The 17,000-nt window shown below is 36.3% G+C and overlaps 3 protein-coding genes across 3 annotated transcripts; all 3 read right to left on the minus strand.

Moving 5' to 3' along the window:
- Positions 1 to 3,914: 3,914 nt before the first annotated feature.
- LOC114724623 (peroxidase 44-like) lies at positions 3,915 to 5,179 on the minus strand. The gene is made up of 2 exons (XM_028911014.1): positions 4,943 to 5,179; positions 3,915 to 4,836 (listed from the first exon to the last, which is right to left on the minus strand). Exons 1-2 carry the CDS (start codon positions 5,138 to 5,140, stop codon positions 4,072 to 4,074), a joined length of 963 nt encoding a protein of 320 aa, XP_028766847.1. The 5' UTR covers positions 5,141 to 5,179; the 3' UTR covers positions 3,915 to 4,071.
- A 2,864-nt stretch (positions 5,180 to 8,043) lies between these two features.
- On the minus strand, positions 8,044 to 9,328 carry LOC114724624 (peroxidase 57-like). The gene is made up of 2 exons (XM_028911015.1): positions 9,106 to 9,328; positions 8,044 to 9,006 (listed from the first exon to the last, which is right to left on the minus strand). Exons 1-2 carry the CDS (start codon positions 9,301 to 9,303, stop codon positions 8,242 to 8,244), a joined length of 963 nt encoding a protein of 320 aa, XP_028766848.1. The 5' UTR covers positions 9,304 to 9,328; the 3' UTR covers positions 8,044 to 8,241.
- Positions 9,329 to 11,374: 2,046 nt separating this feature from the next.
- Positions 11,375 to 12,780, minus strand: LOC114724664 (peroxidase 44-like). The gene is made up of 2 exons (XM_028911063.1): positions 12,367 to 12,780; positions 11,375 to 12,276 (listed from the first exon to the last, which is right to left on the minus strand). The coding sequence occupies exons 1-2, from the start codon at positions 12,562 to 12,564 to the stop codon at positions 11,509 to 11,511; spliced, it is 966 nt and encodes a 321-aa protein (XP_028766896.1). The 5' UTR covers positions 12,565 to 12,780; the 3' UTR covers positions 11,375 to 11,508.
- Positions 12,781 to 17,000: the final 4,220 nt, after the last annotated feature.

The raw sequence follows: 17,000 nt of genomic DNA on the forward strand, positions 1-17,000 counted from the left end.
GTGCAGCACATCACTTTGATAAACACTATAAACTCATCAAATCTGGATCGTTTATATTTCATTTGGATTGTCTAAATTTGATTTTTTTAATTAATTATTTTTAAATAGAAAAAACTATTTTTTGAAACAATGATAGTTAAGAGATTATCACTATTTTAGATTATATACGTATTAAAATAATTATTTTAAATAAATAAAAATAAAAAATCAAATCTAAACTATCCAAATGAGTTATATACGATCCAGATTTGATGAGTTTATGGTGCTTATCAAAGTGATAAGCACCGAAAATGCTCATGCTGATGCCATCCAGGGCCTGACTTCCTCCGAACGTCCTCTCCTTTTACGGCTTATAGATCTTTCAGGGTCTTTTTTTTCCCCTCCCCCTCCCAAAAGCCGTATTTTTCACTTAACAAAATAAATGTATTGTTTTTACCAAAAATAAATGAAAAAGAATATAAGGGAAAAAAATTCCATGCTCTCACTCTTTTGTATCAGTACAGACGTATCAATTAATTCTCTTTTAAATGGACTGTTTCCTAAATAACAACATCAAGGCATTGCTTAGAGGATGAGATATACTTTTTTTGAATGGATATACTAATATATTATTTTGGTAACCCCCAGGAAAAAAGAAGTCTATATATTTTTGTAAAAATAAGTTTTTACGTTTGTTTTAATCTAGAAAAATTATGCAATCACAAGTATGCCATTAAATAAATTAATAAAAAATTATTTCTAACGATATTACAGGAGAAAACAATTTTTTTTGGGAAGTAGGGTGGATATAAGAGCCTGTCCGTAGAAAAACTTAAATATCGTGTACTTCACATTTTTTTGGGTGCAATAAACAGAGAAATCGGTTTCGGTCATAAACTCTTCTATTGGTATTTTGGGCCGCATCGGGGTTGTAGAAGATCTCAAGGGTCCTATCACCTTGCACACTCTCTTCACCTCCAAACCAGTCATGTCTCGCGAACTCGATCCTATGGCGGCCCCCCTGCATATCCAATTTTTTGTAGTACTACTTATTTTCAATTCTCAACGGGGGGGACGATGCACGTTTTGCATCTCGATGCATATATAATTGAGGGAATATTAACAACAAGATGATTACTTGAATGGGTGCCATTTGGGAAAACAACCTAATAATCATTGCTTCATTTAAAAGGAAACCGCAAGTATAACATTATTTTAAAAAATCACGTAAATTATCATTGTGGATAATATTATGTGTGTAAATATGGCGCCTGCATATTCCAATTAATATAATAATCAGAGGATAGTGTCCAGATTAAGGTCTTGACAATAATACAGAAAGTGCCTTCACCGCGGAAAACCCTGCGCCCCCTTTTGGTTGTATAATAATGTGTGTGTATGTAAAAATGCAGTTTCAATTATTTTGATTTCACTCTCTGGTGAAAAAATGTTTTTATTTCATTCTATATTCAGTTTTTTCTTTTCCTTGTTTAAATTGATCAGGTGAATTTATATGCTTCAAATTTAATACTTAAAACGTTATGAAGATAATAAATAATTATGATTTGATTTGAAAATTCATTAATTTTAATTAAAAAAGGGTCGGTAAAATATGTTTGATCCAATACGACAGGACGCAACGCGGCCGCACGTTTGGGATTTTAGTTTTTTTTTTTTTTTTTGGGGGTTCCGCCACCAACTTTTGTCTTTGTCTTCTTAAAGGAGGATGATGCACGTTTCACATCGCTATCAATAACTAATACAAGTCATTTTACTCGTATTAATTACTATTATGGGTAAGTAACTTGATTAGCTCATTTCTTTGGAGTCATTAGGGGAGAAAAGCCCATCCTGAAGATTATACAGGAAAAAGAAAACGCTAATGGAGAGGTTCAATTAAATGCTTTTCTATTCAAAAAATTTTAACAAAAAATCAGTAATGATGAGAGTATACCATATATTTATATCTGGTGCCACCATCGTGCTGATGCTGATACCATCCAGGCCCGACTTCCGCCGAACATCCTCTCCTTTTACGGCTTATTGATTGTTCAGAATCCTTTTTTTTTTTTGAAGTCAAAAGCCGTATTTTTCACTTAACAAAATAAATATATTGTTTTTACAAAAAATAAATGAAGAAGAATATAAGGAAAAAAAATCCATGCAACCATTCGTTTGTATCAGTACAGACGTATCAATTAATACTCTTTTAAATGGATTGTTTCCTAAATAACAACATCAAGGCATTGCTTAGAGGATGAGATATACTTTTTTTTAAAAAAATACTAACATATTATTTTGGTAACCCCCAGGAAAAAAGAAGTCTATATGGTTTTGGAAAAATAAGTTTTTACGTTTTTTTCATCTAGAAAAATTATGCAATCACAAGTATGTCATCAAACAAATTAATAAAAATTTATTTCTTACGATATTACAGGAGAATTTTTTTTTGGTGGTAAATTAGGGTGGATATAAGAGTCTGTCCGTAGAAAAATTTAAATATCGTGCATTTCACAACAGAAGAACTGTTTTTTTTTTTTTGGGTGCAATACACAGAGAAATTGGTTTCGATCATAAACTCTTCTATTGGTATATTGGGCCTCATCGGGCCAGTAGAAGATCTCAAGGGCCCGGTTTTACTTCATCTCCAAACCAGTCATGTCTCGCGAACTCGATACCTTTTCTTTTTTTTTGGGAAAAAATTATATGTCAATCCAAAACCTCCAAGTTTTCTGTTCCGTCTGAACCGAAACCTCCAAGTTCGATTGGACTCAAAAATTGGTCTGCAAAATCTGCCCATTGAACCCCCAGCGATTTGATTATTGTTCATTGTTGGTGAATTTACACGATGATGCCAAAGACAACAGCTGAAGGACGTTTTCTTCCAAGGGTATCTCTGTCTTTTTAATTCTAATTATATTTAACCAAATATAAAAAAATAAATTGTACGTTTCAGTTTCTCCACTCCCAAATGCCATAGTCATACCAAACAAATTTACGCAAGCATCATTCTATCAAATTTAGGTACGCAACGTCACCACACGCTCGAGACGTGTCATAAGAAATCTGGTGAATTAGTTTGTTATTTATGCCTCAAAAATGGTGTGATATGTATGCATATATTCACAAATAAAAAGCATTTTTAGAAAATGAAAACTCTTAGTTTGAAACATTTAGTGGTAGGGTGGTGTAATAGTTAATGAGTTGTTTTCGGGTGTTTCAGTCTAATTATAAATTTTATTTATGATATTAATTGCACAATAATGAATATTAGGGTAATTCTTAATCACGTTCGCGGTTCTTTGGTTTTATGTACTCCAGATATGATTTATAACGTGGAACACCACCTGCTTAATTATCCTTCTGCTTGATTCTTTACGCGGAGAACCAAATATCTGTCCACTGCAAGTACCCCGTCATAACCGCAATATCGATTTATCTTAATACCAATCCTAATTGTTCCACGTTGATTCGAGTGTCTATGGATGACCAACCGGCAAGATATTCCTTATTTGTTGGTCTTCAATTGAAATACGCACTCCAGCTAATTACTTTCCAGGTTCATCCTAGGGCTATGTGCATCCTGTGTTCCCGTGCAGAATACTTGTCCCACTCCAGTACAGTACTAAATATAAGTCACTAATAATAAGAAGTTTTGGCCCTAAGTAAATTATTTTTAGTACATTTAATGCTTGCTTTTTAATTTTATTTTTAAATTTTCATTAGAAAAAGAGAAAAAAGGGAGAGAGATGATGTGAAAATAATTTGTAAATATAAAGAGAAGGGAAAGTTAGACAAGAATACAATCATAATAAATTTCTGTTAACTTGATGCACTTCTTCTTGGGGGAGAATGCATGGAAATCGTAGACAAGTTCTGTTTTTCACTTCATGTGAGATCCATGCATGCCCTAGGTCGAAGTCATTTAAAAAAAAAAAAAACAACGGAGAGAGATATAAAAATCAAATCGGTCCAAAACAACGAGCCCACCACGTCTGGGAAAGGTGAGTGGGATACAACGAGGCAAATGATTACTCGGATAAGGATAGCGGCCTACGTTAGCTCTGAATACGACTGTGCAAATACATTAGCCTAACGATGATGATTAAAAGCCCGGCAATTCTTCCTGATCTCCCCAGATTTTCCGACCAAAACGTCAAGGCTTCCCAGCTTGATCATAGCATTTGCGAAGCTTCGCTTAAAACTCTCACCATTCGCCGCAAAACCCGCAACAATGCCCCTGGACGACTTATCCACAGCCAATTGCTGGTCAATATGAAGCACCCCTCTCCTCTTCCTGATCTGCCTGTAGTACTCGTTATCAAATACGAACGACGTGTTTTGGTCCAACACTATCTGGGGATTGTTCCTCGCCGGCCGTCTCGCTGACCCACACGTTCGTACCAGCTTAGCATTCAGAGCAGGGTCCATAGTAGGATCACGCCTTCCAAAACTGGACAGCCTGCCTCGAACCAAGCTGCAGTGAGTGAAGCCCACCGTGTGTGCTCCCAGAAGAGTCACCATCTCCTTCAACGAAAACCCTTTTGCTCTGAAAGATTCGAACGCCTGAGACACTGAGAAAGATGATTTTGGCACGTTAACTTCTTTAGGATTGGACACCAGCCCATCTCGGCGGCCTGTGGGAACGTTGTATCTGGGTCCTCCCGCTAGAGCCACCGCGTCCCTTGTGGCCAGCGTTAGGATATCTGCGCACGAAACTGTGGAAGGACAGGCTTTTTCTAAGGCTCTCTTTATGTCGTCGATCAACTCAAAGCTATCGAGGTTTATGTTGGGCGGTGCTTGTTTCTCCGATGCGTTTCCCCTCCTTGGGTCTATTAGTATGGAGCCGTCGCATCCCTGAAATTTAACCGCGGCATCAGCGACAACATCATACGTACGTTACGTGACATTATTAACAAAGACAAGAATAACGAATAGCCCGGACGCGGTGGTTCTTTCTTACTCTAACAAAGCAATCGTGGAAGTACATTTGAAGGAGGTCGGCGGTGATGAATCTGTGGTGTTTGAAGCGCCTCAGCACGGCATGACGGACGATGGTCTCGGCAGATGGGCAGCTTCTGCGATAGAATCCAACCCTCAGGTGGGCAAATGCAAAGGGAAGCATAAAAAGCAAGACAAGGATGATACTGGATATCTTCATTTTTGGCTTCCTCGATGTATTTGTGAGTTGATGAGGAAGGCGAGAAGGAAGGATCGTATTTATACACAGAGATGCATCTCATACTATAATGAGGAGCGACTTGCTAATCAAATATGTAGTGATAATTAAACTAAAGCACTCCATATAAAAATAAAAAGCACGCATGGTTTTTGCTTTGGTCATATGAGAATCCAATGTCATTAACCAGTGGAGTTGCAACAGTTTAAATTTACTGTGAAACTTGTCTTTTATCAGTAAATGGAAGCTTCACGTGAAAACAGTTGAGAAATAAAAAATTAGAAATAGTTTTGGGGGAATGTGTGGCACTTTTTAACGCTGCTTACGTGTTTATAATTGGAAAGATGAGGTTGAAAGAAAGAAGAGTTGACGGATCGGTGAGACCCAGTGCTGGTTCCAAAAAGAAAAGAAAGACAAGACTGATCGAATTGAGCGGAATTCACATGGATGGTTGGTAGAGAGCAAGCGGATAATGTTTCAGATTAGAATCATTTTAATTCTCCTCCTACTTAACGGGTGTCCGGTTTTTTAAAAAAATTTTTATATAAATCGAAACAAAAATTTTCTTATATATTTACTTTATATATCGTAAAATTATTTTTAAAATTATGTAATTAAACACTCTCTTAATATAAAATTATAAATAATTTTTAAATAATTCAAGCAGCTGACTAAAAAAAAAAAGACATCTAAACAATGTTTGAAAATAAGTAATTAATTTTTCCTGGAAGTTTACAAAATGTAAGGAGTATAATAATTTTAAAAATTGTGCATAGGGTGAGATTTGGAAATTAAAATTTACTTATTTCTAGATAATGAAAGAAGGGTTATAGGGAGTGCAGCTGCGCATGAAGAATATTCAAAAAAATTGGAAGAAGGATTCACCAGAAAAAAAAAATTAAAGGAGGGTGGTCAGTGGTCAGAGGATTAATTTGGGTCTTAAAATTATAATGAATACAGTGCACGTATACCCATCTCCATATATGCTCTGACCATCTGTCCATTTCACGCCGCTTAAATTACGCATCATTCATCATTTTGTGCCCTGCAACTTGTCTTTTCATAATCTAGAGCGCTCTGAACCAGGAAAATTGCTCGACCCCAACGGAAAAGCTGGAAAATTTTCCAGACGATGAAAGGGGAGCAGAACGAAACAACAAAAATTTACTACAACGTTTTTCATGCCCCCTTTTTATTAATCAGTGGCCGACAACTTTTTCCCATCCTATGAAATGCAATAGTACCTACTAGTTAAAAACAGCTGGGACTGTCTACCGGTTGAATCATGCTTTATTATGTAATTTAATTAGTGGGATCAATGTAGCGTCTATATAGAATATAGAATATATAGATATAGATTTAGCAACAAGTCGTAAGTTAACGATCATTCCATTGGATTAGGAGGCGCTCTAGGCCTTCAACTTCAACCACGTGATGATTTGCACATGGATGCAGAGACACAAGTAATTTTGGTGAGCACTTTTCAAAAATCATGTTATGCGCGTACATCTTATTTTAATGTTCTAGAACTAATTTAAATACATTAGGCATTATTATTTTTCAATTACATTTCAATAATTTTATTTTTAAAAATATAAAATGTAAAATGGTGTTGTGATTTTATGATCATAATTATTTGCCTAAACATTGTTATTTAAATTAAAATTTTCCAAATAAAATTCACCAGATTTAATTACAAAAGTATTACTTCCGGATCTAAATATAAGATTTTATAGTGAAAATAGTTGTTCACAATAGAAAGTAGGGTGTCACAATTTTTTGCTACAAGCCTGTGGATATATTAATATTTGTTTTTTTTTTGTAATGTAAATTACATTACAAAAAAGATCATATATTTAGGACCGGAAGAATACTATTTAATTAGGATTGGACATCATGAATGGCGACACAAGCAGCATCCACTGCGACTGCGCTGTAGGGCATGCATCAGAACGTGGTAGGGCTACAATTCCACGCACCAATTAGTATTATATTATAAAACGATTTATCAAAATATAAAAATTATTGCCAAAGAGACTGCATTGGAAAACAAGTTGGTGGTAATTAGGGGGATACAAGATTCAGGGCATTGTTTATGGCACATCTCAAGATATTTCACGACAAATGAATTTATTTTACCATAAACAAGGAAACTCTATTTTTAGTAGATTGGGCGGTCACGGGCCACTAGAAGTCGTCGCGGGCCCAAACGTCTTGAAAACTCAAGAGGGAAGAAAAATGTAATCATCCGATGGCCTCGTATGCGGAAGATGCTTCTTGATTAAGGGGTGTTTGAAAATTCCAAAAAGCATTTTTTTAAAAGTATTTTTATGTAAATCAAGACAAAATTCTTCTCATATACTCCTCCAATCCTAAATATAAGACCCTTATATATATACACTATAAAATGGGTCTCAGGTTTAGAATCGGAAGAGTATTTATTTAATATATTATAAAATTATTTAAAAAAGTATGGTTTTGATTTTCAGTCAAACAAGCCCAAAACACATAGATCAAGATTATTGAGACCTAATAATAGGTAGAATTCTCGGTTGCCCCTCGAAAGTCATAACTTTAGTTCCAATAATCCTTAATTATTACCTTACGTGGAGGAGTTCTCACCTCTTTAACGACTTGCTTCATCTCTTATTTTACAGTGCTAGTTTATCCACAATTTTTTACGCTGCTTTGTCCGCCCTAGCGGTCTCCGCCGGAGAACCAACCAGCAAGACATTCTTCCCTTGCTGGCATGTAAATTTGAAATATTTCGACTTTCTATGTACAACTTACCGCAAACGATCACGTGTTTGACTGTTTCCATGCTTGTATAAACCATATCATTCCACCAGAGATTCATTCCCAAGATTTAAAAAAGGGCAAGAAATATAAACCAAATTAAATCATCATTCCAGAATCCAAAAGATCAACGTCTAAGGGTCACACCACCGTCTATCTTACAGGGTGATGAATGCGATACAATGAGACAAATAATTAATTTGAGTCCATCACTGCTATGGACTCGGATAACAGCAGCCTCCTTTAATTTAGGTGGAATGTGATTGGGCAAAGGCAAAATCACTAGTCTAGCGAGGATCATTGAAAGCCCTGCAATTCTTCCTGATCTCCCCAGCGTTTCCAACCAGAACATCAAGGCTTCCCATCTTTATCATAGCCTTCGCGAAGCTTCGCTTAAAGCTGTTCCCGTTGGCAGCAAAACCAGCCATGATGCCTCTGGACGACGCATCCACACCCACCTGCTGATCAATATGAAGCACCCCTCTCCTCATCCTCACTTGCCTGTAGTACTCGTTATCAAACACCAACGATGTATTTTGGTCCAGCACTATCTGAGGATCGTTCCTTGCCGGCCTCTGTGCCGACCCACAGATTCTTCCCAGCTTATCATCCAAAGTAGGGTCCATGGTAGGATCACGGTTTCCGAAACTGGACAGCCTGCCTCGGACCAAACTGCATTGTGTGAAGCCCACCGTGTGGGCTCCCAGAAGAGTCACCATTTCGTTCAACGAAAACCCTTTTACTCTGAAGGATTCGAATGCCTGAGACACCGACAGCGACGGTCCGGGAATATTCACTTCATTAGGACTTGACACCAGCCCGTCGCGGCGCCCAGTTGGAATGTTGTATCTGGGTCCTCCCGCCAGAGCCACCGCGTCCCTTGTGGCTAGTGTTATGATATCTGCGCAGGAAACCGTGGAAGGGCAAGCTTTTTCTACTGCGGCCTTTATCTCGTCTATCAAGTCAAAGCCTTCAAGGTTTATGTTGGGTCCCGCCTGCTTCTCCGATCCCTTTTGCCCTCGTGGATCAATTAGTATGGAGCCGTCACATCCCTGAAACCATACCGCCAACATTTATGCTTGACAAAATACATATAGTCATATACTAAAACAAGTATGTATAGAGTCACTTGGACTTGCAGAGGATCTTACCCTAACAAAGCAATCATGAAAGTGCATCTGAAGCAAGTCGGCGGTGATGGTTCGTTGGCGATTGAAGTGCCTTCGCACAGCTCGACGGACGATAGTCTCAGCGGATGGGCAGCTTCTGCGATAGAATCCAACCCCGAGGTCGGCAAATGCGACGGGAAGCACGAAAAGGAAGATGAGGATAATATTGGCTATCTTCATTTTTTTGGATCTCTGTATATTTGTGTGTGCTGGGGAGGGGTGTGATGAGTACAAGCCTAAAGGAAGAGTCTATGTTAAAAGACTAGCCTATTAGAAGGAAGAGTTTTTTGAACTTATAAATTCCACAACACTTCTGAGATTTCCTAACGTGGGACTCATAATAGAGCACTTTTCTCGAGAGCCGATGTCCCCGGTGGCTCCACTCTACAGCACTTCACTCGGTCTTTTTACCGGTAAGAACCCTCCGCAGGTAACCCTTTCTGGTTGGCTGACTCTTAATAAAAGCATCAATGTGATAAGCATAAGCCCAAAGGAAGAACCCAATCCCAATAGGTTAGTCTTTTGGGATTAAGCTCTCCCCTTGAGTTTATACTCATCACAAGGGGCAAACGGAAGTTATATATATCGAGCGAGAGGAGGTCCTGCACACTCGCATTAGTGATGAGGAGTGATGACTATATAGATAGTCAGGCGGAAGTAATAATTTATATTAACGCGTGCTGAATAAGTGAATATAAAAGGAAGAGCCAGGCATGGTTTTTGGGAAATTAATCAATGAGCAAGCAAGGAGTTCATGACCGTTATTATTTTTCTAACTCAGTACATTATATATACGGATATATCTGCTACCCGTGTGTGTGTAGAGAGAGAGAGAGAGAGATTTTCGTTTCACGCACATTATAAGTATAAAATTCATAGTTTGCTTGTAAAGCATTTGTAAAGTTTAATCTGTGGAGATGTGCGTATATGCTATGAGTTGAAACCGGTGTCAGTGTCAAAATTTTCAGCCCGTATGCGTAGCAAGAAATTAAAAGCTTATACGCATGTATATGCTCTATCATCTAACTTCACACGTGCACCTGAATCCAGAAGCCAATTAAGTCCCTCAAAGCAGTGCGGGATTTTAGGAGCATGTACAAGAATATGGTGTCTCGAGCGATTTAATTTGCAAATATATATGTAGTGCCACAGGTCTCTTTAATTATATAAAAGAAGCCAATAATGTCAATAGCGAATGAGACTACCTAAAGTTTACATAATTGAAGGTGGATGTATATGAAACTTTTCTTTTGTTTGTGGAAAGTTGGATTAATTAATATGCAAGTAGGAGTTTAAAACTATGAATCAGAAACAAATTTAATTTGGGGAACGCGCAGCAACTTTTAATGCTGCTTTTCTGCATCAATAATGAGAATGGTGGGGTTAAAACAAAAAGACAAGTTTGAGGATCAGGACGAAATTGAGGGGAGGGAAATTCACTTGGAGGGTGGGTTATGGAGATAATAAATAATTATGGAGAGCTTCAGATTTGATTTAAAAATTCATTATTTTTAACTAAAAAGGGGTAGATAGAGTGTGTTTGATTTGATATGACAGGATGCAACATGGTTGCAAGTTTGCGTGTAAGTGTAAGGGGGTGTAAAAACTTAATGATCTAGTCCAGTCCAACCTAACCTCAAGTGGTCCAATCAAATCCAATCTAGTCTAATCAAAATAAATTATATAATAAAATTAGACCAAACTAATTGGTCGGGTTGAATTGGTTTTCAGACCAAGTGATCAGACTACCTAGACTAGTTTGATCCAATCGAGGTGAATTTTTTAATTTTCAATAATTTGTAATTTAGACGATACTTTCAATTTTTTAATAACTTTAGAGATTTTTGTTTATTTATAATGAAATCTTAATATCTTAGGATGAGTTTTATATGATTATAGGTTTTCTTTTTGTCTTGAATTGTATCTATCATGTTGAAATCTTGCCTTCCATAAAGAGGGGAAAAAAAAACAAAGGAAACTTGGACTGATTGGATCATTCCACTAATCTGGCAGACCAAATCGAATCTTGGATCACCACTGAACTGGACCAGACTACAGACTGTCAAATCCAAACTGATCAAAATTCAGATCAGATTTTGGGTTGAGTTTTGATCTGATCCGGTCTGTCCATTATGCAACGTTATTTGCAAGAATTTTTTTTTACCCCCGCTCCGCCACCAACTTTTGTCCTTGTTTTCTTAATGGAGGATGACGCACGTTTCACATGACCACCAATAACTAATACAAGTAATTTTATTAATTATTATTATTATTGTAGGAGACAAATAATTAATTTGAGTCTATTACTACTGTAGACTCGGACAACGGCCTCTCGTTCAATAATTTAGCTAGAATGTATATGATTGGCCAAACACGCACGCTAGTCTAGCGAGGGCTATTAAAAGCCCTGCAATTCTTCCTGATCTCCCCAGCGTTTCCAACCAAAACATCAAGGCTTCCCATCTTTATCATAGCCTCCGCGAATCTTCGCTTAAAGCTGTTCTCGTTGGCAGCAAAACCAGCCACGATGCCTCTGGACGACGCATCCACACCCAACTGCTGGTCAATATGAAGCACCCCCCTGCTCATCCTAACCTGCCTGTAGTACTCGTTATCAAATACCAACGATGTATTTTGGTCCAGCACTATCTGAGGATCGTTCCTTGCCGGCCTCTGTGCCGACCCACAAATTCTTCCCAGCTTAGCATCCAGAGCAGGGTCCATGGGAGGATCACGGTTTCCGAAACTGGACAGCCTGCCTCGGACGAAACTGCAGTGTGTGAAGCCCACCGTGTGAGCTCCCAGAAGAGTCACCATTTCGTTCAACGAAAACCCTCTTACTCTGAAGAAGGATTCGAATGCCTGGGACACCGACAGCGACGGTCCGGGAATATGCACTTCACTAGGACATGACACCAGCCCGTCACGGCGCCCCGTTGGAACGTTGTATCTGGGTCCTCCCGCCAGAGCCACCGCGTCCCTCGTGGCTAGTGCTATGATATCTGCGCAGGAAACCGTGGAAGGACAAGCTTTTTCTACGGCGGCCTTTATCTCGTCGATCAAGTCAAAGCCTTCGAGGTTTCTGTTAATTCTCGCCTGCTTCTCCGATCCCTTTCGCCCTCTTGGATCAATTAGTATGGAGCCGTCACATCCCTGAAACCACACCGCCAATATTTATATTTGACACAACACATATAATAAACCACTATATATAGAGTCGCTTGGACGTGTAGTGGTTCTTACCCTAACAAAGCAATCATGAAAGTGCATTTGAAGCAAATCGGCGGTGATGGATCGCTCGCGAATGAAGTGCCTCCGAACAGCTCGACGGACAATAGTCTCAGCGGATGGGCAGCTTGTGCAATAGAATCCAACCCTGAGGTCGGCAAATGCGAAGGGAAGCACAAAAAGGAAGATGAGGATAATATTGGATATCTTCATCTTTTTGGATCTCTGATTATTTGTGTGTGTTGGCGAAGGGCAAATGGAAGCTCTATATATGGAGCGAGAGGAGGTCCTCCACGCTCTCACGTCAGTGAGAAGTGATGATTAGACCGTCACAGTGAAGTAATAATCATATTAACGGGCTGAATATAAAAAGAAGAAACATGGTTTTTGGAAAAATAGACAATGACCGAGCAAAGCATTCATGAATTATTTTTTTAAAATTCAGTACATTAATTATATCTCTATCCGCAAGACTGCAACTAGAGAGAGGAAGAAATGTTTTCGCCTGTTAAAATAAGAGTTAGTTAAATAATTTAAATAAATAAAAAAATTAGTTAAATAGAATTAGTTTGACTTTTAATTTGTTCCTAAATATAAGACTCTAAAACAACACCTATTTATTATAAAAAAACTAACTTAATAAATTCTCTTAATCTACTCAAATTAGTCAACTAACTTATATTAAGAATAGGAGGTAGTATTTGTAATAAATAGGTGTTGTCTTTCATAAAATATCCTTATTAATCAAGTATATTAGCTAGAACTATCATTATTATAAAAATTATCTTAAAAAATATAAATATGATAAATAAAAATAAATTGAAATATTATTATTTAAAATAAAAATAAAAATAAAAAAACTCTCGCAGAGATACGCAAAGATAGTACCTGCGCAAACTTCTGAGCATAAAATTCATAGTTCACCTAACCATCTGTAAAGTTTAATCTGTAGAGATGTGCGCATATGCTATAAGTTTAAGCCGTCCTAAGTGTCAACATTTTCCACATGTGTAGCAAGAAATTAAAAGCTGATAAACATATATATATATATATATATATATTGTTGAGTTGGTTTTGATTATAAATATAAAATTTATTTTTTATATTTATTAATTTTTTTTAAAATTATCCTTAGTGATATTTTTTTAGCCATAATCAAATAGAAGAAGGAGAAAAAATTAAAAAAGATGATTATGAAATGTTAAAAAAAAAACATGTCACATTTTGTATAATTATTTAACTTACCTTATTTTTTTTCATAAAATCAAATTAGTTTAATAGAAGAGTTGAAGAAATATCTATATGCGTGCTTCAGGATTCAAAAACCAAAGCCTTCACGGACTTCGAAATTTTAGGAGCAAGTCCAAGAATATGCTCTCGAGCGATTTAATTGATTTGCAAATATACCATACGTGGTGCCACCGGTTTCTTTAATTTTATATAAGGACCCAGTGTCATTGTCGCGTGAGACTGCCAAAAGTTTATATAATTGAAGGCGGATATATAAAATAATATATATGACTGTTGTTTTTTTGGGTTTGTAAGTGGAAAGTTGCATGTAATTAATATGTAAGCAGCCAGGAGTTTAAAACTACGAACTAGAAACAATTTCGTGGAGAACGCGTGGCAATTTTGAATGCTGCTTTTTTGTATCAATGATGAGAATGGTGGGGTTAAAGCAAAGACAAGGTGGGGGATGGATAAGGACGAAATTGAGGGGAGGGGAAGTCTTGTGGAGGGTGGGTGGGTTGTCGGTCGCGAACGCGGATAATTTTTTCAGATGAGGATCCTTTTTAATATGGTGATTAAGAAATAAAACGTTAAGAGCGCAGATGAGATATGATTAATTAAGATCTAATAACTTTTATATGTTAATGAAATAAAACATGTTGGAAGTGCAGCTGCGCGTGAAGAGTATGCACACAATTGAGGGCTGCTAACCCATTCACCAAGGGGAAAAAGATGGGTGTAACGTGTAAATATTCAGAATGGGTTTCAATACCCATTGTAGTGATAATCATCGTAATACTTATCAAATATCACTTATTCGAATTTAATATGAACGACCAAAATTTGGTATTTAATATTTTTTTCAAAAAAATACTTTCTTTTTTATAAATATATAATTTAAGATAAATGTAATGTCTTAACTGTAAGTTTTTTTTTGAAAAAAAAATTTACTTGAAAATAACTAGTTAAAGATTTTAAATTTATACCATTAAAATTGGTTTTAAATAGTTTAGATTTCATGATAAGTACTAAAATTGGTTCGTAAATACTCTTTAATGGGTGGTTAGGAATGGATAATTATATTATTATTAAAATATTAAATTATATAAAAAATATAACGCATTTGTTTTAAATGTGGGAATTATTTATTTAATTTGATTACATTAAATAAGCTAATTAAGTTACTTAATTTTAATTATAACTTGTGTAACCTAATCTTACTAAAATAATCATGTGTAAGGTCAGAGGAACCAATTTCGGTGCTCATCACTTTGATAAGCATCATAAACTTATCAGATCTAGACTGTCTATATTTCACTTGGATGATTTAGATTTAAAATATTTAATTAATTATTTTTAAATAGAAAAACTATTTTTTTTGAAAGAATGATAGATAAGAAATTATCCCTATTTTAAATTCTATACATATGAAAATAATTATTTTGAATAAAAAAAACTAAATCTAAACCATCAAAATGAGACATGAACTGTCCAGATCTGATAAGTTTAGAGCGCTCATCAAGGTGATGAGCATCAAAACTGGTTCCAAGATCATATCATAGACCTTGCTAAAAAAGCGCTAAGTGCAGCTCCTGAATGGGTCTTCATTTAGTGTTCATTACGATGATAAGCACTATGTACTTATCACTGTAATGTAATCTAAACTATTCAAAATCTAATATGGATGATTTAGATTTAAAATTTTTAATATACAATTTTTTCAATGATAAATTTAACTTTTAAAGACATGTTAGTTATGATATTATATTTATTTTAAATTCTATATCTATTAAAACAAAAATTTGATTAAAGTATATAAAAAAATTAAATTCAATCTAAACTATCTAAAACTGATATAGATGGTTTAAATTATGATAAGCATGTACTCCATGCTCATATGCTCCCGCTCTTGGATTCCTTCCGTGTTCTATGTCCTTCTAGAGATTTGCTTAATTACTTTGTTGAATAATGATTTGATGGGTATGGAACCCAGCAGTGACGGGTAGCGTGGCGTGATGGTACACTCATGAGTGAGTTAACTAATTTAAATAAATTAAAAAAATTAGTTATATTAGTTATTTATCATAAATATATATTGTGTTTTTTAAAATATCATTATTAATAAAATATATTGGTTAAAACTATTATTATTATAAAAACTATTTTGAAAAAAAAGAATAAATACAAGAGAAAAAAATAATCGGGATGTTATACTCAGAATCAAAATAAAAGTCAAAGGAGTTTTTATATTAAAAACTAGAGGTAGTGTAATTTTTTTTCCACCAAAGATTATATACCAAAGTTAAGCAAAGTAACTTTTTAAAAAATAGAGTGGCAATTAAAAAAACATGCGAGTATTATATATCAAACGAACTAGGGTTGTGCATAGACCAAACCAGACCGGGTTTAATATCAACTTGAGGTCTGGTCTGGTTAAGGCATCGGGTTGAACAAATCAACCCATGGTTTGGTCCGGCATTAACCCGACATCGGGCTGGACCAGACTTGGTCTGGCAGGCTGCCTGGACTAGTCCAGCCAGTTCAAAATCTCTTCTTCTTTTTTCCCTTCCCGTTTATTAGAGTCAAAATTCCCCCTTCTATCATAACCAAAATTTCACCCTGATTTAATTTTTTATAGCATAATCACAATAATCGCAAACTAAAGCTTGCATAAATCTCATTTATGTAGAAAAATAACAGGGAGATATAGTAGTATGTAGAAGAAACAGAAAAAAGGGGGGGAAGGACGGCAAGTCGACGACTTTGTTGGATGTTGTAGATAGTGATAGTGCTGATTTATTCTGCAAATGAAGGCTTGTTTGAAGCGAGATAAAGCCAACAAATATGATCAACTTCTGGGTTTTCTTCTTCTTACTTGTTTGGAAAGAAAATGATAGATCTGAGAGAGGCTGTGACTGAAGGAGAGAAGAAAAGGTCAAAGAAGAGTGATGAAGCAATAAGGATATGCCATGGCAAAAAAGAAAAGAGAAGGGCCAACAGAAGGAAAGGAAGACGATGGAGGAGGGGACAAAGAGGCAAATGGGGGAAAGGAGGGGGGGAAAATGACGGGAGGGGAGAGGCGCATTGGAAAGAGTGAAAGAGAAAAGGGGGAAAAGAAAGAAAAGGACAATGATGGAGGAGAGAGAGGGAGGCGCATGGAAAAGGAAAAAAATAAGGAAGAATTTAATTTAGGTGAAATAAAAATACATATTTATAAATTTTTTAAAACATGGGTCAGACCAGACCAGACCATCTGGTCTACAAAGTCAGCCTGAAACCGAAACCCGGTCTGACCCGATAACCAGTCTGGTCTTATCTGATTTTTTGTTCGGACTGTTTTTTTCGGGTTAGACTGGACCAGGCTTTTATCAGACTGGATCGGGTTATCTGGACCATCGGGTTTTTTGCACAGCCCTACT

Source organism: Neltuma alba, unplaced genomic scaffold (genome assembly GCF_004799145.2).
Source record: "Neltuma alba isolate B1F8T4 unplaced genomic scaffold, ASM479914v2 tig00012194_pilon, whole genome shotgun sequence".
In the NCBI taxonomy this organism is placed as follows: Eukaryota; Viridiplantae; Streptophyta; class Magnoliopsida; order Fabales; family Fabaceae; genus Neltuma; species Neltuma alba.

Coding starts and splice junctions, on each gene's coding strand:
- LOC114724623 (XM_028911014.1), bottom strand. CDS start 5,140: ATGAAGATATCCAGTATCATCCTTGTCTTGCTTTTTATGCTTCCCTTT. Junction 4,837..4,942: donor TCCACGATTGCTTTGTTAGA/GTAAGAAAGAAC, acceptor GTTAAATTTCAG/GGATGCGACGGCTCCATACT.
- LOC114724624 (XM_028911015.1), bottom strand. CDS start 9,303: ATGAAGATAGCCAATATTATCCTCATCTTCCTTTTCGTGCTTCCCGTC. Junction 9,007..9,105: donor TTCATGATTGCTTTGTTAGG/GTAAGATCCTCT, acceptor GTATGGTTTCAG/GGATGTGACGGCTCCATACT.
- LOC114724664 (XM_028911063.1), bottom strand. CDS start 12,564: ATGAAGATATCCAATATTATCCTCATCTTCCTTTTTGTGCTTCCCTTC. Junction 12,277..12,366: donor TTCATGATTGCTTTGTTAGG/GTAAGAACCACT, acceptor GTGTGGTTTCAG/GGATGTGACGGCTCCATACT.